This window comes from Diachasma alloeum, unplaced genomic scaffold (genome assembly GCF_001412515.2).
Source record: "Diachasma alloeum isolate Michigan unplaced genomic scaffold, Dall2.0 Dall_scaffold_00313, whole genome shotgun sequence".
Lineage (NCBI taxonomy): Eukaryota > Metazoa > Arthropoda > Insecta > Hymenoptera > Braconidae > Diachasma > Diachasma alloeum.
This window is the reverse complement of record NW_021680452.1, coordinates 1,575,748-1,600,270: the sequence shown is the minus strand read 5'-3', so window position 1 is coordinate 1,600,270 and position 24,523 is coordinate 1,575,748. Positions and strand designations below refer to the sequence as shown.

The window sequence follows — 24,523 nt, the reverse complement described above, 5'->3', positions numbered from 1 at the left end:
AAAAGTTCACTTTTCGTCACAGCGTGATGAAAAATATCGTTCGATACTCGTGGGAAAAGTGTTTTTTCGCTCGTGGGAGGTTTATAGCACGAGCCGAAGGCGAGTAAGTCCCAAAAATTTAACCCTTTAAAGCCCCAAAAATTTAACCCTAGTCTGGTCACCTAACGAAAAAATGCGACTTTAGTCACCTCCGCGGGAGAGTGCCGCCGTGTTATTTAGGCTCCAGCGTTGCCGAATCCACTCGACACTTCCCGGGCGCGTTTAGTGAGTTCCCAGCAACGTCGCGCAACAGGAAATGTCATTTAACACGGGAAAAAATTGTTCACCTGTTGGAAATAATTTGTTTTCTCCCAGAATTAAGGATACAATATTGAAAAAAAAAATACTAGAATTTTCCAGATATTTCAATTGACGAATTCGATTTTTCTCAAATTTTTCCGGTCAAACAGTCGATGGCAAGGTGAATAAAACGACGTGTTGCGGCAATTCCCTCGCATGGTGACCAGTCTAGGGTTAATACTCACCCCCTGCTCTATCGCTTCACTACTGACCTCGACCCCCGCCGTCATCTTCCACAACTAAAGATCATTTTCACCCCCTTTTAGCTCATGACAGCCCCCCTCTCCACATCTTCCCTCTTCTTCCAGGCCTACTACCGCCAGGGAGTGGCCCTCCAGTGCCTGGGACGTCACGGAGAGGCCCTGGTGGCCTTCGCAACAGGATTAGCTCGAGATCCCCTGAACTCCCAGCTGCTCTCCGGGCTCGTGGAGGCCTCCCTGAAGTCTCCACTCCGTCCAACCCTGGAGCCTACTTTCCAGCAGCTCCGAGCCATGAAACTCGACGAATCTCCATTCGTGGTGATCTCCGTCGTTGGTCAGGAACTACTGGGGGCTGGACAGTACAAAGCAGCTGCAGGAGTGCTCGAAGCAGCTCTAGCCATCGGCACCTGCAGTTTAAAGCTCCGGGGGTCGGTATTCTCGGCGTTATCGAGCGCCTACTGGGCTCTCAACTCCTTGGACAAGGCTATCAGCTACATGCAGCAGGATCTGGGGGTCGCCAGGTCGTTGGGGGACACTCAGGGGGAGTGCAGGGCTCATGGAAATCTGGGGTCAGCTTATTTCAGCAAAGGAACGTATAAGGAAGCTCTGACGGCTCATAGGTAGGTGGGATTATTTCAGGTTTCGAGGATAGATAGTAGGGATGGGCGATGTTTGTCCATTAAGGGGAAACGGAATTCCTGTGTTTATTTGAATTTTTAGAATTGTTTTTTCTCCTACACTTATTAGGGGAGATTGGGGTAAAATGGACACTTTTGACTTTTTTTTAAATGTTAATGGCAGCTTGAAATGTTGATGAAATTCAATGAATTTTTTTTCAATGCAAAGCACATTTATTTCTTTTTGTAATGAGCCTAAACTGAGCTCAATTGATAAATTTGTTTCTGAGTTATGAGTAATTTTTAAAAAGTCCAAAGTGTCCATTTTACCTCATCCTCCACTACTTTATTTCTATGCAATTACTTTATGAACTTGATCATTGCATCGGTGGGTCAATAAAGTAGTTTCATGAATGAAAAATAATAATCGCAGGAGAAATCACAATTCGAAAAGTTCATATAGACACAAGGGTTCCGTTTCACCTTAATCGAAAACATCGATTTTTCATGCCCAAACATCGACGTTTTTCATTCGATGCTTTGAACGGGAGATTAATCGATTTTCGGTTCTTTTTCCAAACACCGATGTTTTTGAACAAGCTGACAAAATTTGTTTGTCGAAGAAGAATGCTGATTCATTGAGAATAAACAAAATAATAAATTATCCGCAATCAGGAGTAATAATTTTCTACAGTATGTATGTTATAAATGATAAGTCAACAAGTCCAGTCGTCTATTATTTTTTTGAATTAAAATTTTTCAATTTTTTTAAAATTAAAATTTGTAACCATTATTGTAGCTAACGGAAAATATTCAATATATTTTTTGCGATTAATCAAAAACCCCGTTTCGAGATGGAAAATTTAACTCTCCAGCAGTACTTATCATTAAAACGTAAGCTCCTCGGGATGTATTTTTTGAATATATATTTTTCAATAAAAACGATAAGAAAAAAAGTTATTTAAAAAAATTTGTTTTTTCTCCTGTGTAATGAGAAAAACATCGATTTTTTAAATAAGCGATGTTTTTTCCCGAAAAATCGATTCACAACATCGATGTTTGTGAAAAACATCAATTCTTGGATAATCGATGTTTTTTAAAACATCGCCCATTCCTAATAGCTAGTCCTAGTGAAACGTCCGGAAAGGACAATTAGATGAATGTGGACGTTTGCATGAAAAAGGCCTATTTTTTCGATTCTAATTTCCGAGATATTGAGGTGCTTGTCTCTGCAACTGCTATTTGAATTAATGTTCAAATCGATTTTTTTAACCCTAGATTGGCCATCATATGAGGGAACCGCTGCAGCGCCTTGTTTTTCTTTAATTGTCATTGACTGGTTAATCGAGGAAATTAAAAAAATAGACTTTTTCAATTGAAGGTCCTAAAAAATTGAAGTAGTTTCCGCTTCTAGCTCATATGATTGCAGCTCTTGTCTACGGCTCGGACTACGAACTCATATTCGCCTTGCAATGAGTATTATAGATATTCTAATTACCTTAGCGACGTGACGCAAACGATTGACGCTCGTTTATTGCAAACTCTCCTTAAAATTTCACTTTACGCACAAGTGATGAAAAATGATGTTCGAGGGGGTGAAGCGAAGCGACTAAACAGTTTCGAAAACTGCACTTTTTAGAAAATATCACAAAAAAATTTCTTTCGGCCTAGGGACGACATACTATATTGTGTCACTAGTGCGCAAAGATCTACTTTTTCACACGCACATGTAACACACCCTATTTTTTGTGATACCTGTCGATTTAACTGTTCGGAACAATAGTGGAGGTAAAGTGGTTGTTTTAGGGCACGAGTGCGTAAAGTTCAAGAGCGTGCGCAAGGTGAATTTCGAGAATTCAGTTTATGCACGCTGTGCGGAAAACAACCGCTTTACGCACCCTAAGCCGTTCTGAAAAGTGTATTTTTTAGGCAGGTATCACAAAATAGTATATTGTGTTCCAAGTGCGTAAAGAACGAGTTTTTCGCATGCACGCTCCGCGTGCGCAAAATCCCGCTTCTCACACATTGTGATGAAAAATATGATTCGAGATTCGATACTTGCGGGAAAAGTGTTTTTAGACTCGTGGAATTATATCACTCGCCTTCGGCTCCGAATCCTCACCGTTCCGAACAGTGAACTCGGCAAGTGTTGGAATTCATGCCTGAATACAAAAATTAATTTCTTAGTTTAGTTAAACATTTTCTCTTTTCCACCCAAACACTCAGGGTGACATTTATGGCTTTTCTTAGAAAATAGAGACGTGAAGAAAAACAGTCCTCATGGTGAGTCACAAAGGAGAGGCTGAAGAAAATTGAAACAAGGGCCTTTTGTCAAATGGGTCCAGAGAGTGAAAACTCTCATGACTTTTAGTTAGTCGTCCTAGAGACTTCGTTGGAGAAAGATATACCTTCTGCGTGCGATCATTAAAGAGTTTTACTTTGAAGAATAAAACTAATGTGTTTTTATTGAGTATTCCTACACATAATCCAATAGCAAGTATCACAAAATAGTATTTATGCCACTCATGCCTGAAACCCGTTGGATTACACACTCGACGCTTCGCGTCTCGTGTCTAATTCAGCCGGTTTCAGGCTTCGTGACATAAAATTTTGTTCAGTACTTGTTGGGAAATTTCGTCCTTAACGTGTGTGGTTACATCACTCGCCTTCGGCTCATGCTGTAAACCCCACACACGTTAAAGACGATATTGCCCCACACGTGCTGAAATATACTATTTCCGGCCTGTTGCGATGGGGTTTTTTACTCGTGTGGCGCTGGCCTCCGAGCCGTAGGCGAGGACTGGCCAACCACACGAGTAAAAAAACCCCATCGCAACAGCCCAGGAACAATATTTTTCTGTAGTGATTTTCAAGTTTTCGAGTTTGGGAAGTATGTAATACCAATTCCCAGACGAGAAATCGTGAGAAGCAGTACAGAAATAGTATATTTCGATACGATTGCGGGAAAGTGTTTTTGGGCTCGTGGGAGGTTTATAGCACGAGCCGCAGGCGACTCATTGCTATCCTGAGATTTAGTAAACATTAATATATGGTGATTAAATTTTATTCTATGTTAGAGAAATTTTATCCTGATAAAAATAAAAATTACCGTGCCGGTAGATTAAAAATTACTGTACCGGTAGGGTAAAATTTTCGTGGTTATCTACATAAAAATTATTGGATTGGAAGGGTAAAATTTATTATGCGTCAGGATAAAATTTCTCTAACGTACAATAAAATTAATTATATATTAATTTTTACTAAATTTCGGGATAGAAATGAGGAAACGATGACTCATGATACACTTTTATAGAACGGTACGATAATTTTTATAAAAAATTGCTCACTGTGTAGTTATTTTCAAATTTCGAATCATAGGTAGCGGTCGTTGCATCGGGAAGAAATGAGTGTAATAAACTTAATCAATTTCTCAATTTTTTCCCCGAATGAAGTGGTTCTTGAGGTTTTTGCGGAATCAGCTGGAATCGTCCGATCTGACCAATGGCTGGTAAACTAATTGGAATTCCCTGTGGACATATTTTCTTGGAAATATTTTGGACTACAAAGAATCTTAATCTTCATTTTATAATCATAATCTCATGAGAATGTGGTTTATTATGGTTTCCGGTCTTTACTTGAAAAACATCGACTAATTATCATGTGAATGTCGACCTTTCGGCTCCTTTCGAAGCCTTCATGATAGAGTGGGTTCGTTTTAATGAGGACTCTGAATGAAGATGAAACGTCGACATTCGTGTCGTAATTACAAAGAGAGAAAAAGTTCCTGGTTTCCTGCAACAACGGTACTGAAATCAACCCGGGGTTCTTAAAATAAGCCATTCAAATTGGAGGCATTCAAATATTGCGTCACGCGATTGAGGAGGGGAGGAGATTCTGCAATTTGTGACGATTCGTGATTGAATGGAGAGGGAGTTGTCTAATTTGAGATGTCCGAGGGGCTCACTTAGGAAATCACTGAACCACTCGACTGGAAATAAAGGAAGAAATCACCAGAAATCAATGGAAATCAGGTGATTTCCATTTTCGGTAGTAATTTCTAAAAATTTCTGGAAATCAATAGAAATCATAAAGAAATTCAGGTGATTTACGAAATCATTGGAAATCATCGATAAGTGTAAAATCGAAATTGATTTTGCAGTTTTAACTATACAATTTTTGTTATGGTATTGGTGCGTTCGACATCATCCAATTCCGAAATCTGACGCTATGAAGTTTTTGACATCCTTACGTATTGGAACGTCATGTCGAAAACTGCCATTATCGACAGATGCTCCACTCTGGTCCCGAAATGATGATTTCTCCAGTGATTTCTTGAAATCCAGAAATCATTGGAATCTACTAGAAATCATGGAAATCACAAGTAATCAAAAGAAATCATGATTTCTAATGCTGATTGAGAAATCACAAAAATCATTCGAGAAATCACAGAAATCACCGGAAATTAGCTGATTCTGGAAATCACTGAGTCACTCGATTGGGAGGTGACCAGCCCCTCAGAGATGTCACACCACAATTAATGAAGATAATTCGGGGAGATAAGGATGTCGATCAAAGAACCTCAAGGTTTTGTTTTAAAGACCTTAGGGTTGACGATTCCAGGACCCAATAGTTCTTATTTTAAGAACCTCAGGGTTTTTGATTCCAGTACTCAACGGTTCTCGTTTTAAAGTAGTATGGTCACGCATCGATTTCCAAGATAAAAATATGAAATAATTTTTTTATGAAAGTTAATATCAATAAAAACCTCCTGGTGCAATTTGTGGTACATTGATCGTTTAGTATGGTTAATAAGAATTAATGAAAAACTAGATTTTAATACAGAGGCTTATGGGCAAATCACATTTTTGGGTGGTTTTTATGATAAATCCAAGATTAAATTATAAAAAAAATCCCAAAAATGGGGAAAAAAAACGAAAATTTACGACCATCGATGAAAATTATTGACCGTTTGGGACTTTAGTTATAAATAATTGCTGCTCCTCGGTGTTCAGAAATTGCGTGTCGAGTAGATGCGGCAACAACGCGTTAGTGGAGTGGGGACAAGCGGGCATTCAAATCTCGTTTTCCCTACGCTGTTAAGTTACAGCGTTGCCAAACATAAAACGACGCCAGTCAAAGAAGGTACATTATTTGACTAATAAGTGAAAAATAATAAAAATAATCGATTAATTCTTATCTTCCTAAATTTTATAATTCACAAAGAGAATTTTCAATTATAAATCATAGTTTTTNGCTGCTCCTCGGTGTTCAGAAATTGCGTGTCGAGTAGATGCGGCAACAACGCGTTAGTGGAGTCGGGACAAGCGGGCATTCAAATCTCGTTTTCCCTACGCTGTTAAGTTACAGCGTTGCCAAACATAAAACGACGCCAGTCAAAGAAGGTACATTATTTGACTAATAAGTGAAAAATAATAAAAATAATCGATTAATTCTTATCTTCCTAAATTTTATAATTCACAAAGAGAATTTTCAATTATAAATCATAGTTTTTGATTAATTTTTTTGGATTTTCTTGACGCACACTCAACGATCACTTTGGAGAGTGACCATACTACTTTAACCCCTCAAGTACGACCTCAATGCCACATAGACCCGAGAGGTTGTTCTACCGGCCGGCGTCTATATGTCATACAGACTCTTTCTGTGATTAATAAAAATTCATTATCTTTCGTACTATTGTAGATATCGAAATTCCAAAAATTTCCCCATGAAATAGATAAAATTATTAACACAGTGCGACTCGATTTTTTTAAAGGTATTTTTAATACTTTTCTTCAATACATAAACAATACGGAACTGAATTCGATGTCAGATGCATATTCAAACCTCTCGTTCATCGAACTAATCTTCATAAACAATTCTGCAATTTTTACCGAACATACTCTATGTATTGCTTTGTCGAATGGCGCAATCAAAATTTGGATTCAATGAATTACTGATTTGTTATTAACAAATTTCTGACAATGGCCGATTTTGGCAATCGTTGGTGCTACCGAACTGAGATTAGTCTTAAAAATTCCGAAAAAATCTGTATAAAGGAATACCGTAATTGAACAACTTATTGGTGAAATTCAAGATTATCATTAAATTTTTAATGACAATTTTTTGATCATCAGTGTAGAAATTGCTGCGTATTGAACAGCAAATTCGAGTAGACGGGAGACGCCGGCTGATGAGGACACACCGCGCGATATGGGCGCCGATTTGAGTAGTTAAGAACCTCCGGGTTTTTTATTTCAGTACTCAACGGTTCTTATTTTAAGAAACCAAGCTACTGGGTCTCAGAATGAAAGTGCCTTAATTTAAGTATCATGGATGCTGGTACTTTTAATTTCAGTAAAAAATACTGTGAACTAGACCTTTTTCTCTCACTCTCAGAGAAATTTTACTAGAATCCAGTACTTTTTGCCTTTAGATTTTAGTACCAGGGGCTTTTACTGGACACCAGAAGTTTTTTTTCTCTGTATAATTGATCCTTTTTCATTAACACTTCGTTGGTCGCGCAAAAGTTACGAACACCGTTGATTTTGCTGTAAGCACTGCGCCGCGCCAGCATAAATCGACAGAATGATAAATTTGAAAGATCTAGGAAAAATCAGAAAAAAATCACGAATGATCTAGATCGTATACTTGAAGAAGTTCTGTAAGATTTTTTATGTTCAGTGTTACTCTTAATTATATATTCAAGCTCAAAGTTGCCGTGTTTTTCTGAAAATTCGCCTTATACACGGTGCACGGCCCGGAGTTTCGGAATAAAAATTTGAAAATCCAACTACTTATGATATTTTTGGCGGATATTTTCATTGGTAGGGCTTCTAGACACTTCAAAATGAGATGTCAAATTTTTTCAAATTTTGCTGAGGCTCTACTACACTGTAATTTAAAAAATCGGAAAAAGTGCGGTGCGCGACCAACGGAGTGTTAAGGAGTGACGAAAGCCACTAATTTTCTAAATTTTTGAACAAATTTTCTGCCAAAAATTATCGATATTCTAACAAATGGAAGTACGTTATTCTCCAGGAGACGATGATGAAGGTCGATGCTCTGAGTTCGAAAAATGTTAATGACTTTGAGCAGGAAATTGTTAGAAAATTTCGAGGAAACGGTGGCCTTCTGTCACTCGATAATGACCGCATGAGAGGCATTCCACGCTATGGTTGAATAAACATTCTCTATGGTTGAATAAACTTTCTTGTGACTTGCCTGCAATATTCTCGTTTGAAGCTGTTCGTTTTGGATATATTCTTGATGGTAGAATCTGCACAGATTTTTGTACGAATTCTACTATTGGCCTGAGAGCTTAATTCTACAAGAATTTCATTTCGTTGGTTTTTTAAACCCAAATTCTGTTTGTGACGTGGGAGGTTTTCGTCCTCCCTTAATCAGTCGCCTTTCGACTTGAAGACTATGCCTAGTTAGTCTCGGTACCAGCTCACGGGGGATTCGTCCATTTGGGGAAGTTCAGGAAAGGATTGATAAGGGTGTCGTCCCAATAATCAAACACCGATTATTAAATGGATGAATATAATAAACTGAAACTAATAATTCAATATAAAATCAAAGTAATAATGGGTTCGGTATCGCGCGCGGTGCTAAGATTTTTGGCGAGAAGTGGACATCCGTTCAAGTCCAACTCCTCCCGTACTCTGCTTTGATTTAGAGCTTGAATATCGTTACTAGCTCGAAAATCTTAATTAGCATCCTCACGGTTTTTCATAACTAACACGCCCATATGTCATCACTGGCAATGGCTACAACAGTCAAACAGCTCCATTCTGAGAAGCTGGACTCAAGTGTCACCGTGGGACTGCCCAGCATTTTGTCAGCCCAGTTTGCCTTATTTTCATCAGAAAATATAAATTGAACAAAATAGACGTCTGGATATCTCCACACGTCACATGTTCATTTTCGGAAAATCCTTAAGGGAAGACGGATCCCCTTTGTCTATATCAAATCTTAGAATTGTGTTTTCTCCTACAATTATTATTTTCTATCTATGAAACTACTTTATCGACTCAATTATCGCATTGTTGAGTCAATCAAGTAGTTTAATGAATAAGAAATAATAATTGCAAGAAGAAAACACAATTATAAAAGTTCATATAGACACAGGGGTTCCGTTTCCCCTTAAACAAAATATGAAGCGACATTCTTTATAGGCCATGTTCTTGTCTGGAAATGAGCTTCTGTCGGATAGTTCCAATACATAATCGTTATTTTTAATTCTCGGACTCTACTCCTTTCATAAGTTCCCTAATTTCCTGAATCGTCCAATTAAAGTGAACCGACCAGTGTTCGAACACATTCGGTGATCGAGCTCATTGGCATATTTATCATAGAACGAATGCTTAATACAAAGGAATAGAACTTTTGTCTTCTTCAAAACCCTTGGTAGCACTATAACCACCGCACCGCACTTTTTTCGGGTTTTTCAATAATACTGCATTAGAGGCCCAATAAATTGCAAAAAAAAACATAAATTACCCTCTAAACAAAGCGTCTTTTACATTTCACTAAGCGTATTTCACACTTAAGAAATCGTAAGTTACAATCTTAATAAAAAAATATTTTACGGTTTACTTATGCGTAATTTATGAAAAAAAAACATTGTTCTTTTGCGGGATATCGTGACGCTGATAAATTGGATAATTTACATGCTTTATTCGAAGAAGATATTTGATAATACAGACATTGATTTGTATGTACTGAAAAATAGATAGTAGCAAAAAAAAGTTTAGATAACTGATCTCATTCTTTTTCAATCGAAAACAAAATTAAATCGATATTTGTGTCTTACAATAGCATTTTCGTTTGCGACTATTCAATCGATGAACGATTTGGATCAACCATAGAATTTCCATTTCTTAGAATTTTTTTTTCTCAGTGTATGGTGAAGGGTCTAGGGCATCTATGAAAATCGCCCTTTAAACTCAAAACATTTCATAACTAATATTCAATATTCCCACAGGTACCAGTTGGTTCTCGCCATGAAATGCAAGGACGCTCAAGCGGCGGCATCAGCTCTCACGAGTCTCGGTCACGTTTACACAGCCATTGGAGATCTCCCCAATGCCCTAGCATCCCACAAACAGTGTGTGCAACTCGTGAAACAAATAGGAGATCGTCTTCAAGAAGCTAGGGAGATCGGCAACGTCGGCGCTGTTTATCTGGCGATGGGGGAGTTCGAGAGTGCTGTGGATTGTCACACGCAGCACCTGAGGATCGCCAGGAGGCTGGGGGACAGGGTGGAGGAGGCCAGGGCATTCAGTAACTTGGGGTCCTCACATCATTACAGGAGAAATTTCTCTCAAGCCATGGCTTACCACGAAAATGTCCTCAAGATCGCGCAGGAGCTGGGGGACAGAGCCATCGAGACTAGAGCGTATGCTGGGCTCGGACATGCTGCTAGGTGTGCTGGGGATCTGCAGCAGGCAAAGCTGTGGCACCAGAGACAGCTTGACGTTGCACTCTCGACCAAGGACAAAGTGGCTGAGGGAAGGGCCTGCAGTAATTTGGGGATTGTTTATCAACTGCTGGGGGAACATGATGCTGCGTTGAAACTCCATCAGGCGCATTTGGGAATAGCGAGGTAAGTAATTCGTTTATTGTATCATACGCAATCAGCAGGTTCTATCGTTTATTATTAACCCTAGACTGGTCACTATGCGAGGGAATTGCCGCAACACGTCGTTTTATTCGGTATCACCACTACATATTACGGTACAACTCATCATTCCATTTGATTACTGGGCAATTCATCACATTTCATTGCAGTAGCGAAGCGGTAAACCGGGTTAAGTCGATTTTGATTTTTGGCCATTTTTTGACAAATACCTCGGAATCTAAGAGAGCTAACAAAATTTTGCTCATTACCTTTTTTATAACCCTCAGTTGGCTCTACAAAAAAGGTCGTGACAAAAATTTTTCTACCTCTTTTAGATTCCCAGATATTCGTTAAAAACTGGCCAATTGTCCAAATCGACTTAATCCGGTTTACCGCTTCGCTACTGATTTCATTACATTCTATTTCATCATTTCGTAGTTTTATTACTGGTTTAGTTTATTACTAACCTTTTTAACATGCTATTGAGTTTCAAATGCGATTGTTTGTGAATTTATCAATGAGCAAGAAAGCCAGTTTTATTGTGTAAATACGAAACGAGATGTTTGTTTTATTGGAGCCTATCGAAAACAGAGAAAATACACAGACAAATTTTAAATTGAATTTGTGTGGATTAATTTTAAATCCGTGTGATTGACCCCCACTATTCATTTACGTTGGATGAATATATCGTTTCATTGCGGGGAAATGTACGGACAAACGATGAGGACTTGTTATCATAAACGGATCACATCTCGGTGTGAGTTGTCATTTGAAAATAGAGAGTAGTTATTTGAAAATGGAAATACGTTGTGGGTTTTTTGAAGTTTTTGCCATATTAAATTCGGTTGTAATGAATTGTTTTGTGATAAATAATGTTGTAATGAATTGTTCTTGTGATGAATTGTTCCTGTGATGAATTGGCGTGTGATGAAATGTCGTGTGATGAGTTTTTGTGATGGAACGTGCAATAACATCACATGCCAGTAATATGTAGTGGTGGAATCGTTTTATTCACCCTGCCATCGACTGGTTGACCGGAAAAATGTGAGAAAAATTGAATTCGTCAATTGAAGTATCTGGAAAATTCTTGTATTTTTTTTCAATATTGTATCCTTAATTCTGGGAGAAAAATAGTATTTTTCCGGCCTGTTGCGATGGGGTTTTTTACTCGTGCGGCGTTGGCTTCTTCCGAGCCGTAGGCGAGGACTGACCAACCACACAAGTAAAAAAATTATTAGCAATCGACCAATAATTAATGATCGATCGGCGATTGACTAACCGTTGACCAACAATCGACTAACGATCAACCGTCGATCGACTTACCGTTGACCAACAATCGACCATCGACCAAGGATCAATCGCGTCGCGGCACCGTGCCCTATTTTTGATTGCCAGTTAGCATACGAGTGAATTTTCTCTAATCAGGGGCTTTGGCCATGGTTAAAAAAAAGCAGAATATGTTTTTAGATAAAATCAGTGAGGCATACAAATTCGTATTAACCATTTGACCATCCACAATCATCATCTGATGATCGTATTTTCCGTTTGACCATTGATCGACTAACGATCGACTGACAAACGAACAATAATTGACGATCGAGCATCGATCGACTGGCAGTCGACCAATAATTAACGATCGACCGGTGATCGACCAACTGTTGACCAAAAATCGACTATCGATCAACCATCGATCGACTAACCGTTGACCAACGATCGATCGACTGACCATCGACCAAGGATCAATCACACGATCAATCGCGTCGCGGCACGGTGCCGTATTTTTGTTTTCCAATTAGCATAGGAGTGAATTTTCTCTAATCAGGAGCTTCGGCCGTGGTTAGAGAAAGCACAATATACTTTTGGATAAAATCAGTGAGGTATACAAAATTTCGCATTTTTTTTAATGAGTTCTTTCGGAAGTTATACTAAAAAATGAAATTTCCCCGGCGCAGTGCTGTGGACGCGAGTAATGAAGGGTTAAAAATTCCCGAAAAATCTGTATAAACATTTTGATGAAAGCTCAAAATTATCATTCAATTTTAGTTAATAATCTGTTGATCATCGGTATAGAAGTTGTCGCGTATTGAAGAGCGAATTCGAGTTGTCGGGAGGTCGCCGGCCGATATGGCCGTCGTTACGGATGGGCGATGTTTTAAAAAACATTGTTTATCGAAGAATTTACTTTTTTCAGGAAAAACATCGATTGAATATTTTCCGTCAGCTGCAATAATTGTTAAAAATTAAAATGATAAAAAAATTAAAAAATTTCAATTTAAAAAAACAATAGACTGGACTTGTTCACTTATCATTTATAACATACATACTGTAGAAAATAATTACCTCTTATTGCGGATAAATTATTATTTTGTTTATTGTCAGTCAATCAACATTATTTTTCGACAAAAAAATGAAAAATTTGGTTAGCTTGGTCAGAAACATCGATGTTTGGAAAAAAGAATCGCAAATTGATTAATCGGCCGTTCAAAATGTCGAATGAAAAACATCGTTGTTTGGGCATGAAAAATCGATGTTTTTGATTAAGGATGTAGTACACCCTTTTCGCCAAAATTCACATTTTTTAAATTTTTCTGGTAAATTGTTGATCGGATTATCGTAAAAAAATATACCGTTTTTGTGTTTTATCGCAATCGACCGCGTTTTATTACCGCAATCGTGCAATCATTTTCCTGCGTTTTTCTTAAACTTTTCGGAAATTCACAAAACTTTAGAAAAAATGCAGAAAAATGATTGCACTACCATGAAACTTCGTGAGTCAGTCAATAATAATAAAATGCAAAAACGGTCTATTATTTCGCGTCAATACGATCAATAATTTACCAGAAAAATTAAAAAAAAACGTGAATTTTAGCGAAAAGGGTCCATCCCTAGGCGTCGTATTTAAGGGGTAACGGAAGCCGTCGCAAAAGTTTGTTTTTTCAACCCATTTTTTCTCCGATTGTGTCTAATATAAATGACCGAAATTTTCACCAAGTATTGAGGGGAGTCTAAGCGTTGTCGTCCATCTATTATTTTTAGCATCAGCAGTGTCGTTAAGTTTTCTGCATTTTTTTTGCGAAAAATCTGAAAAATAATAGATGGGGGACAACACTTAGTCTCCCCTCAATACTTGGTGAAAATTTCAGCCATTTATATTGGACACAATCGGAGAAAAATGGGTTGAAAAAATAAACTTTTGCGACGGCTTCCGTTACCCCTTCAGAGGATAACTTCCTCCCCTCAACGTCGGGAATTTAAAAATGCTGAAATCAGTAGTGAAGTGGTAAACGGAGATAAGTCGACTTATCTCCTAGTTGAGTTTTTGAGGAATATTTCTGAATCTAAGGGAGATAGCGAAACTTTCGTAATTACATTGTTTGAAAGGCAGCAATCAACTAAACGGTCGGTCCTACCGATTATCGTCGAGCACCATCGGGAACCTTCGGGTGGAGCGGTCAGGGGATCGCGAAACCCCCAAGTTGCAGTTGCTTTTCTGTATCGTCACGATAATGATAGAGTAGAGTCAGTTACTCATCAGTATTCTAAATTTAATATTTTGCTCAGTACATCAACTTGTTGATTAAGTTCAGTAATTTCAGTGATTCAACGAGATAAAGTGAAAGACAATTATCAGTGAAAATTAGACATTCAACATTAATTATACCAAGGAGTGTACGGCAATAGTGACAAGTGGTTCGATCCCACGAAAATATATTGAGATTTTTTATAACACGCCTACCGTAATTTTCCCAACATCTCCCTCCACATTTCATCCCACATCCACCCTAAAACTAGTTCCTCACCAAACATACATTTGTTGTAGCACTCAATTGGATCAACAAAAAAGGTCATAACAAAAATTTTGCTATCTCCCTTAGATTCCGAGATATTGATTGAAAACTGGTCAATAGTCAAAATTGACTTATCTCCTTTTACCACTTCGCTGCTGAAATTATCAGCAAAAAAGTTAATAATTGTCCGCTCACTCCTGCCCGACGCTGGCGACCCTCCCCCCAATCTCCCGCCAATTCTAATGCCCCCTCTCCCTCAGATCTCTGGGTGACCGAGCAGGCATGGGCAAGGCCTACGGCAACATCGGTAACGCGTACAACGCGATGGGCTACTACGAGCAGGCCATAAAATACCACAAGCAGGAGCTCACCATCTCCAAGGAGGTGAACGACCGTAGCTCGGAGGCCTCGACCCACGGCAACCTGGCGGTGGCCTACCAAGCGGTCCAGGGCCACGAGACAGCCCTGCGCCACTACCGCGCGCACCTCTCGATAGCCCGCGAGCTCAAGGACGCAGCGGGCGAGGCGTGCGCCCTCCTCAACCTCGCCAACTGCTTGTCCTCCCGCGGCCGCTTCGAGGAGGCAGTCCCCTACTACGAGAACTACCTGATGCTCTCCCAAGAGCTCCACGACGTGGAGGGCGAAGGCAAAGCCTGCCACTTCCTGGGTTACGCGCACTATTGCCTGGGCAACCACCGCGAAGCAGTCCGCTATTACGACCAAGACCTAGCCCTAGCGAAAGACCTCCAGGACAAATCGGGGATGGGTCGAGCCTACTGCAACCTGGGGCTGGCCCACCTGGCGCTGGGCAACCTAGACACAGCCCTGGAGTGCCAGAAGTATTACCTAGCAATAGCCCACATGATGAAGCACTTGGCGGGTAAATTCCGAGCCCTGGGTAACATCGGGGACTGCCTCCTTCGCCTCGGCGAGACCGAAGAAGCGGTGAAAATGCACCAGCGTCAGTTGAACCTCGCCCGGCAGTCGGTGGACCGTTCCCTGGAGGCGGCAGCCTACGGAGCGCTGGGGATCGCCCACCGAACGATCCGAAACCTGGACAAATCGCTGGGTTTTCACACGCAGGAATTAACCCTGCGACAGGAGTCCGGTGACCTCCGAGGGGAGTGTCGAGCCCACGGGAACCTCGGGGCGGTGCACATGGACCTGGGTCAGTACACCCACGCGGTAAAGTGTTATCAGGAGCAGTTGGACAGGGCTAGGGAGCTCGGAGACTCCGGGGTCGAGGCGCAGGCCCTGGGCAACCTGGGGATAGCCCGACTGAACATGGCGCATTACGAGGACGCCATCGGCTACTTCGAGCAGCAGCTGGCGACCCTGGAGCCCTTGACGACAGCCACCGCCCTCCTGGACAAGGCGAGGGCGCTGGGGAACCTGGGGGACTGCTACGAGGCCCTCGGGGACCCCGAGGAGGCCGTCAAATGTCACGAGCAGCAGTTGGCAGCGGCGGTCAAACTGAGGAGCGTTCGGGACCAGGAGAGGGCGTACAGAGGGCTCGGGCGGGCCCGGGAGGCCTCGGGGAACCTCGGGGAGGCCCTAGTCTGCTTCGAGAAGCGTCTGGTGGCCGCACACGAGGTCGACAGCACGGAGTCGAGGGGCGCGGCTTATGGGGATCTGGGGCGGATCCACGCGGCCCTGGGGAACCACGAGCAAGCCGTCAGCTGTCTGACCCATCAGCTCGCGCTGGCGAGAGCCCTCGGGGACAAGGCGGGGGAGGCCGAGGCCGCCAGCGGCCTGGGAGCCGTTCACCTGTTGATGAACGACCCAACGAGCGCCTTGAGACATCACCAGCTGGAACTGACCATCGCCGAGGAACTCGATGCGGCCGGTCTGCAGGCGCGAGCCTGCGCCAATCTGGGAGCGACTGAGGAAGCTCTGGGGCAGATCGACGAGGCGATCAGGCTGCAGGAGCAGTCTCTGAGTCTGGCAGCTGCCGCGGGGGATCAGCCGGCCCGAGCAGCGGCTTTCTCATCCCTCGGGAGGCTGCATCATCTTCGGGGAGACCTCGCCAGGGCGCTCAGCTATCTGCAGTCTGGGCTGTCCTTGTCCGAGGGACTCGGCAGGCGCGAGGAGGTCGCCAAACTCCGGCATCGGCTGGGGCTCGTCCACTGGCAGGCCGGGGAACCCTCGGTGGGCGTTGAACAGCTGGAGAAGGCGGCTAATATTCTTGAGTCGCTTGAGGGGGGTCTGATGGTGCAGGGCCATGCGGAGCTGTTGAACGAGACTTATGGGACGCTTCAGAAGGTCTTGGTGGAGCTTAATAGGGCGGAGGAGGCACTCAACTGGGCGGAGAGGTCCAGGAGGACCAAGAGCTATCAGTCGATCAATCATATCGAGGATGCGACTCATTATTCGGAGATTGTGGACAGGCAGAGGGGGATTGTGTTGTATTATAGTGAAGTGGGGGGGGAGCTGCATGCCTGGTGTCTTGCGCCGAGCAGGGGATTGCTGAGGTTTCACTCGACTGCGTTGGAGGAGGGGGTGAGCCTCGAGAAGCAGGTGATTGTGGCGAGGGAGGCTCTGTTGGGGGAGTCTTCGGAGGTTGTCGATGAGAGCACCAAGATCCCGATGAGGGGACATCTTAATGCCAGCTCCTACAGCTTGAGCTCGCTGTTCAGTGTTGGGTCCGCTTCGTCCAGGGCGGGGAGCGCCAGGTGGGGGCGCGCGGGGAAGGGACCGGTCTGGCAGGCCCCCGGGTGTGTCCAGGCGCTCTATGATCTGCTGCTGGGACCTTTCGAGGATCTGCTGCCGCCTGTCAGGAAGGAGCTCATTCTGGTCGTGGAGAAGGCGCTGTATCTGGCACCGCTGCCTGCTTTGCAGTCCGGACCTGGGGAGGACTATCTCTGCGAGAGGTTCTCGCTGCTGGTGGTACCGTCGTTGGCGGCCCTGCGGAGGAGGACGAGAACACCGATGCCCGAGGGTGGCGCCACTGTTGCCGCGCTCGTTGTGGGAAATCCCCTTTTGCCGGAGGAGGTGAGGGAGGAGAATGGCTGGCCGGAGAGCGCCAGCTCCGCGGAGACGGAGGCGGGAATCGTCGCGGAACTGCTGGAGACTCGACCGCTGACTGGTAAGGGTTTATGAAAAGGCAAGAGACGTTGTTAGAAATTAAAATGAACTCAACACACTTCTTCCTTTTTTTTTCTTTAAATGATAGAAATATAACGTTTATTAATTAAAGATAAAGATACAAAACATTTCAATCGGATTCGACTTTCTCTTCTCAACTCTCTCTCTCTTGACTCGTCTCAACTCGTACTGTTCTCAAACCACTCTCAAACCGAACTGATCACTCTCGAACTCGCGCTCCCTCTGTTCTCTCCCCTATATATACTTTCCGTATTTCCAGAATATTCCAGTGCTCTCTACACTCACCTCCATCTCACTCTCACACTCTCGATCCTTGCACGCCTCTATTTATCTCGCTTACACTCAAATTCTTTCTCTCTCATTCTTTCATTCGCTAACAACGTTGTGAAAATGAGGATTATCTTGTTTTGAGACGGTATGAGATAATTCTCTTCATTATTTCTTGGTAATCCCCTGGTTTTTTTTATTCAGGAGGAAAGGCGGATGACTTTTTTGTGAAGGGTGAAGTATTATCTTGTTTTGACGTAAAACGACATTATTCTCGACGTTATTGCTTCTAAAACCAGTTTTTGTGGAAATAAATAAATGGTTTTAGTTTTTTAGTTTGTATCCTTTAATTAATGAGTCGAATTCCAGCAGAGGCTAGTTTAACTTACCAAAAGCGTTTGGTTAATTCAACCGCTTCCATAAGGATTCAACAATACTCCTCCTTGGGACATATGCACAGACTAAAATTGCAAGGATAATGAGTAGAAAATCCTTACGTAAATATGTCGCCAACGGCTTGAACTCTATATATTTCTCATCAGAGTAAATGTTTTTTTGTGTAAACCAAAATTTCAATCATTACTATTGGAAAGATTTTACTTGAAAGTATTATATCTGTAGCGAAATGGTAAACTAGGATAAGTGCAAAAATGGAACTTTTTAAGGAGAGTTGAAAAATTTGACTACGTTTGAGAGAATTTTCGAATCAAGCAATAGAAACATTTTCAAAAAATTTGCACTTATCCCATTTTAGCACTTCACTACAGATATCAATTTCTTCAAAAAATAGATTCAAATAAAAAGAGCATGTGAAAATCAATTTTATTTCTGCATTTAAAAAAAATTGAAATTCTTGAAATTTTTTAAATTTCAATTTCAGTACTCCTTTATCAGACATCCATTCGTTTTCTATCATACGTCATACTTTATATAATTTGAGATGACTAGTTCTCCGGAAAATCATGAAATGTTCTAGAATATTATAAAACGGTCTATCAGAATCTGCAAATCATCTGGAAAATCCTCTTTGATATTCTTTTTTCACGAAAATTACGTCAAGTTCTAGAAAATTGTAGACAGATTCAGACCTGTATAGAATATTCTAAGAAATTCAGGAGTTGTCTAGAAAATTCTTTGATTTTCCCAACTTTGCTGACACTTCCTAGTATATCCCAAAAGATTCTGGAATTCTCTACCCCGAAAGAAAAACGAACAAGTTTTGAAACAAGTCTTGCTTGGGCTGAAAAAATTGCGAGTTGAAAATTACCAAAAAAATAAATATTTGATTCCAATTGAATGTCTCAAGCATGAATAATTGCTCTGCTTTCAAGAGTGACTTTCCATAATGAAAATATCCCTTATAGAGGGAAGTTTATCAAGAAATATTTTGTCCCCACGTTACAAAATTGCAAGATTGTTACAAGATTGCTATCATATGTTAGGATTCATTTCTTGTCAACGATTATTAAATAACCGAAGTGAAAGTGCAAAAGTGCTACGCTGCCAAGGGTCAAAGAACATTTTTCTCACGAGTGTCGAACCCTATTTTTCATCACGATGTGTGAAGAGAATTGCAAAAAACTTGACTAGAGTTGCAAAAAACTTCTCACTTAATTCCAGAGTTTACGAGAGACCCTTTCATGATAGATTTACTCCTTAAGTGCTTCGCAAAAATTTCAGAATAGTCTAGAATTCTCGAAGATTCATCGTCTAAAAATGGATTTTACCATGAAAAAAAAGAAGAAAACTACTAGTATGAAGAAAATTGTATTCGTATTTCTAGGTGCTGAAGCAACAAAATCATCGGTCTACCGTTCCCTCCCAGACGCCGAATGCGTCCATCTGACGACTCCAATCCTCTGGAACTCGTCCTCCCTGGCTCTCTCCCCAGACCAGAACGAGGAGTCCTCGGATCCCCCAGAGTACCTAATATCCTCATCCGACATCACGAGATTAAGACTGACCGCACGTCTAGTTGTGCTCTCCAGTGGACACTGCTGGAGCAACGACGACACGTCGAACGTTACCCCTGATGGGGTCCAGGCACTGGTGAAGAGTCTGTTGAACGCTGGGGCACAGTGTGTCCTCGTGGCCATGTGGCCTGTGCCATCGACAGCAGGGAGTATTTTACTGAGAGCATTTTACAGTGCTCTCCTGCAGGGTGCACGGGCCTCGAGAGCCCTCGCTGAGGCCATGCAGACGGTGCAGCATACCAGACACTTTGCACATCCTGCCAACTGGGCTGGGTGGCTGCTTATCGGTGGTGATGCTCGATTATCCAACAAGGTAATTATTTTTACAATTTATAATTTTTTCCATTAGAAAAAAAACAAATATGAAGTTTTTAGCTTTAACATTCAATAGGTTGAAAATAAAATGAGCGTCATTAAGAATATCCAAGTACTTTGGCTATTTTTTCTCCAGTGAAATGCTTTTCTACTTTCGTAGTCAAACATGGACTACAAAAAGAGTTTTCATTTGAACCCCATTTGACCTTAAGTTTCTAGAAATTTTACAATGATTTGATCATTTAAACTTTGCAGATCTGAACTTGAATCTCGATATTGAACCGTTAGAGAACATTAGAAAAAATTAGAAAGTTTACTTTTGGTCGACGATTGATGAAATAATTAAAAAATTGCAATTTTTGGACATTTCGAGCATTTTCTATAAATAATTTATAAACCAACAATTTTCCACTGTACAAATCATTTCTGTAACGAAGTGGTGAACTAGGATAAGTGCAAAAATGGAACTTTTTTAGGAGAGTTGAAAAATTTAACCACGTTTGAGAGAAATTTGCCCTTACCCTACTTTACCACTTCACTACAGATTTGTTCGGAATCGTAATATATTTATTCATATTTAGAATTTGACCAGAAATCGATTTCATGCATGAAAAAATACGGTTTTCGAAAGTTTGAACAATTTTAATTTCTTTTTTATAAACAACGAATATTAAAAAATTCAATAATTATATGCAAAATGTAATTTGAAAAACACTGAATACTCATGATTTTTTTCAAATTTTTCTGACGCAATTGACAAATAGGTGTTATAGTGTGTAATTTCAATCGAATGAAAAAAGAAAAGTGTAATCACCCTAATCTGATCAATTCAATTATAATCAATTGAGTTATAAAACGAATAGAAAATTATTATTCTCATCAGTGCTCCCGATAATAAAAAAAAGTTAATAAACAAAAGTTAATCAAAAAATTTTTTTTTCTTGAATTGCTTCAAATACTCCTTTTTTGGCTGGTTCATTTTACCCTACTGTTTCATTTTGCCCCACTCTCCCCTATTTCTGGAAACTAGAAAATTTTTTCTTCCTTCAAACAAAACGCGTCATATGCCCCCAGATTAATCATAGCGAACAATTCGATTCGTTCTCCAGGTTGCATTGATGGGTCAGGCACTGGCAGAGCTCCTTCGCAGTGGTCCAGATCAGTCTCGTGATGCCTTGAGAGTGACTCTTCACTTAGTAGAAAAGTCCCTCCAACGAATTCATCGGGGCCAGAAGAACGCTATGTACACGACTCAGAGGAGCATCGAGAACAAAGTTGGCCCTGCAACTGGTTGGAAGGAGCTCCTGATGTCTGTCGGGTTCAGGTTCGAGCCCGCAGGCAACGGCATCCCCTCCTCAGTATTTTTCCCTCAGAGCGATCCCGAAGAGAGACTCACGAGGTGCAGTGCCAGTTTGCAGGCTTTACTGGGACTGGGACCAGCTTCTCTTCATGCTCTAGTTCGGCTTCTTCAGGTATGATCAGGATTGGGCGAGTAAGATAACACTGACAATTTCGTCAATTCTGATTTTGACCAATCAGAGTGCAATATTCGGAGTCACGTGACGCGTTTCACACTGATAATTTCCCCGACTGCAGGGAAATTATCAGTCTGATAATTTCCCTGTAGCCTGTCAATTGTTTTCTACGCATTTGACAGATATTCCTCACATTTTGATGAGATATCTCCAAAATGTCCTCGCGCTACGCGCTCGGGATTTTAATCTGCAAAACTGATCCCTCTCGTTGCTATGCAACAAAACATTCGGGAAATATCCGATAATTTTGAAGGTCTTGGGGTATTATAGCTGAAATGTACCTACACTGAGAAAAAAATTTTCTAAAAAATAGAAATTCTATGATTGATCTCGTTCATCGATTGAATAGTCGCAAAAGAAAATGCTATTGTAAGACACAAATATCGATTTAATTTTGTTTTTGATTGAAAAAGAATGAGATCAGTTATCTAAACTTTTTTTTTGTTCCTATCTACTTTTCAGTACATACAAATCAATTATTATCAATTATTATCAAGTATTATCAGATATCTTCTTCGAATAAAGCATGTAATTATCAAATTTATCAGCGTCACGATATCCCGCAAAAGAATATCTGTTCGACTGAAAGCAGAATTCATAGATGCAATAAAATATTCATTTGGTCTATGAGGAACATATTGTTGGATACTCATTGATGCGAGACTTTCGCGGTGAGCAGTTTCTTGTTTACGACAAACGCAATTCTTCATCATTTGAACTGATTATTTTTCCATTGCAATTGTGAAAGAAAAATTATTTGCGCCAAATCCGATGCGTTTGAACTAAACCAAAATTGAATTGTATGAAATCGATTTTGTCGCAGAAACATGTATTTTCTAAATTCGATAGAATAAACAAAATATACTATACTATGACAAATTCGATTTCATACAATCCAATTTTGGTTTGGTTCAAATCGATATTTGTGTCCTGCAATAGCATTTTGCGACTATTCAATCGATGAACGATTTGGATCAATCATAGAATTTCTATTTCTTAGAATTTTCTTTTCTCAGTGTATGTTCTACATCTTTTCGACATGTAAAAAACTGGTAATTTATCGGAGAGGTTTTTGACTTTATTGACCGCGGACGAGGTACGTCGCTCGTCGAAAAGTCGAACGATCATAAATTGAGTGGAATAGTTAAGGATGGCCCAGTATCTTTTACAGTTTGGTACAGACCACACCATAGATTGAACTAATATCAAACATCAAATATGTAAATTAAATTGCATGAGAAAATTTTTAAAAAATTCATGAATATTCGTTTTTTTATAAATAATAATTCGTTCTTTATAAAGAAACAATTGAAATTGTTTAAACATTCGGAAACTTATTTATTTATCGATAAAATCGATTTCTAGGAAAACTCTGAATGCGAATAAATTTGTTATGATTTCGAACAAATGATTTTTATGGTGGAAAATTGATTGTTTATAAATTGTTTATGGGAAATGCTTGTAATTTTCAAAAATTTCAATTTTTCAATTATTTCATCAATCTTCCTCCAAAAGTAAACTTTCTAATTTCTTTTTAGATTTTTAAGGTCCGGGTGTACTATCTTTCGAACGTTATCTCGATGTTTTTTTTTCNTGTACCTACACTGAGAAAAAAATTTTCTAAAAAATAGAAATTCTATGATTGATCTCGTTCATCGATTGAATAGTCGCAAAAGAAAATGCTATTGTAAGACACAAATATCGATTTAATTTTGTTTTTGATTGAAAAAGAATGAGATCAGTTATCTAAACTTTTTTTTTGTTCCTATCTACTTTTCAGTACATACAAATCAATTATTATCAATTATTATCAAGTATTATCAGATATCTTCTTCGAATAAAGCATGTAATTATCAAATTTATCAGCGTCACGATATCCCGCAAAAGAATATCTGTTCGACTGAAAGCAGAATTCATAGATGCAATAAAATATTCATTTGGTCTATGAGGAACATATTGTTGGATACTCATTGATGCGAGACTTTCGCGGTGAGCAGTTTCTTGTTTACGACAAACGCAATTCTTCATCATTTGAACTGATTATTTTTCCATTGCAATTGTGAAAGAAAAATTATTTGCGCCAAATCCGATGCGTTTGAACTAAACCAAAATTGAATTGTATGAAATCGATTTTGTCGCAGAAACATGTATTTTCTAAATTCGATAGAATAAACAAAATATACTATACTATGACAAATTCGATTTCATACAATCCAATTTTGGTTTGGTTCAAATCGATATTTGTGTCCTGCAATAGCATTTTGCGACTATTCAATCGATGAACGATTTGGATCAATCATAGAATTTCTATTTCTTAGAATTTTCTTTTCTCAGTGTATGTTCTACATCTTTTCGACATGTAAAAAACTGGTAATTTATCGGAGAGGTTTTTGACTTTATTGACCGCGGACGAGGTACGTCGCTCGTCGAAAAGTCGAACGATCATAAATTGAGTGGAATAGTTAAGGATGGCCCAGTATCTTTTACAGTTTGGTACAGACCACACCATAGATTGAACTAATATCAAACATCAAATATGTAAATTAAATTGCATGAGAAAATTTTTAAAAAATTCATGAATATTCGTTTTTTTATAAATAATAATTCGTTCTTTATAAAGAAACAATTGAAATTGTTTAAACATTCGGAAACTTATTTATTTATCGATAAAATCGATTTCTAGGAAAACTCTGAATGCGAATAAATTTGTTATGATTTCGAACAAATGATTTTTATGGTGGAAAATTGATTGTTTATAA

General features: G+C 40.0%; 1 protein-coding gene across 1 annotated transcript in view; it reads left to right on the top strand.

Moving 5' to 3' along the window:
* The window catches only part of LOC107039953 (tetratricopeptide repeat protein 28), a 33,795-nt gene that overhangs the window by 4,789 nt on the left and 4,483 nt on the right, over positions 1-24,523 (top strand). Inside the window, exons 3-7 of the mRNA XM_015259829.1 lie at positions 648-1,159; positions 10,146-10,766; positions 14,830-17,654; positions 19,725-20,227; positions 21,339-21,701. Of these exons, the coding sequence (XP_015115315.1) occupies positions 648-1,159; positions 10,146-10,766; positions 14,830-17,654; positions 19,725-20,227; positions 21,339-21,701 (4,824 nt within the window). The remainder of the gene's footprint in view (positions 1-647; positions 1,160-10,145; positions 10,767-14,829; positions 17,655-19,724; positions 20,228-21,338; positions 21,702-24,523) is intronic.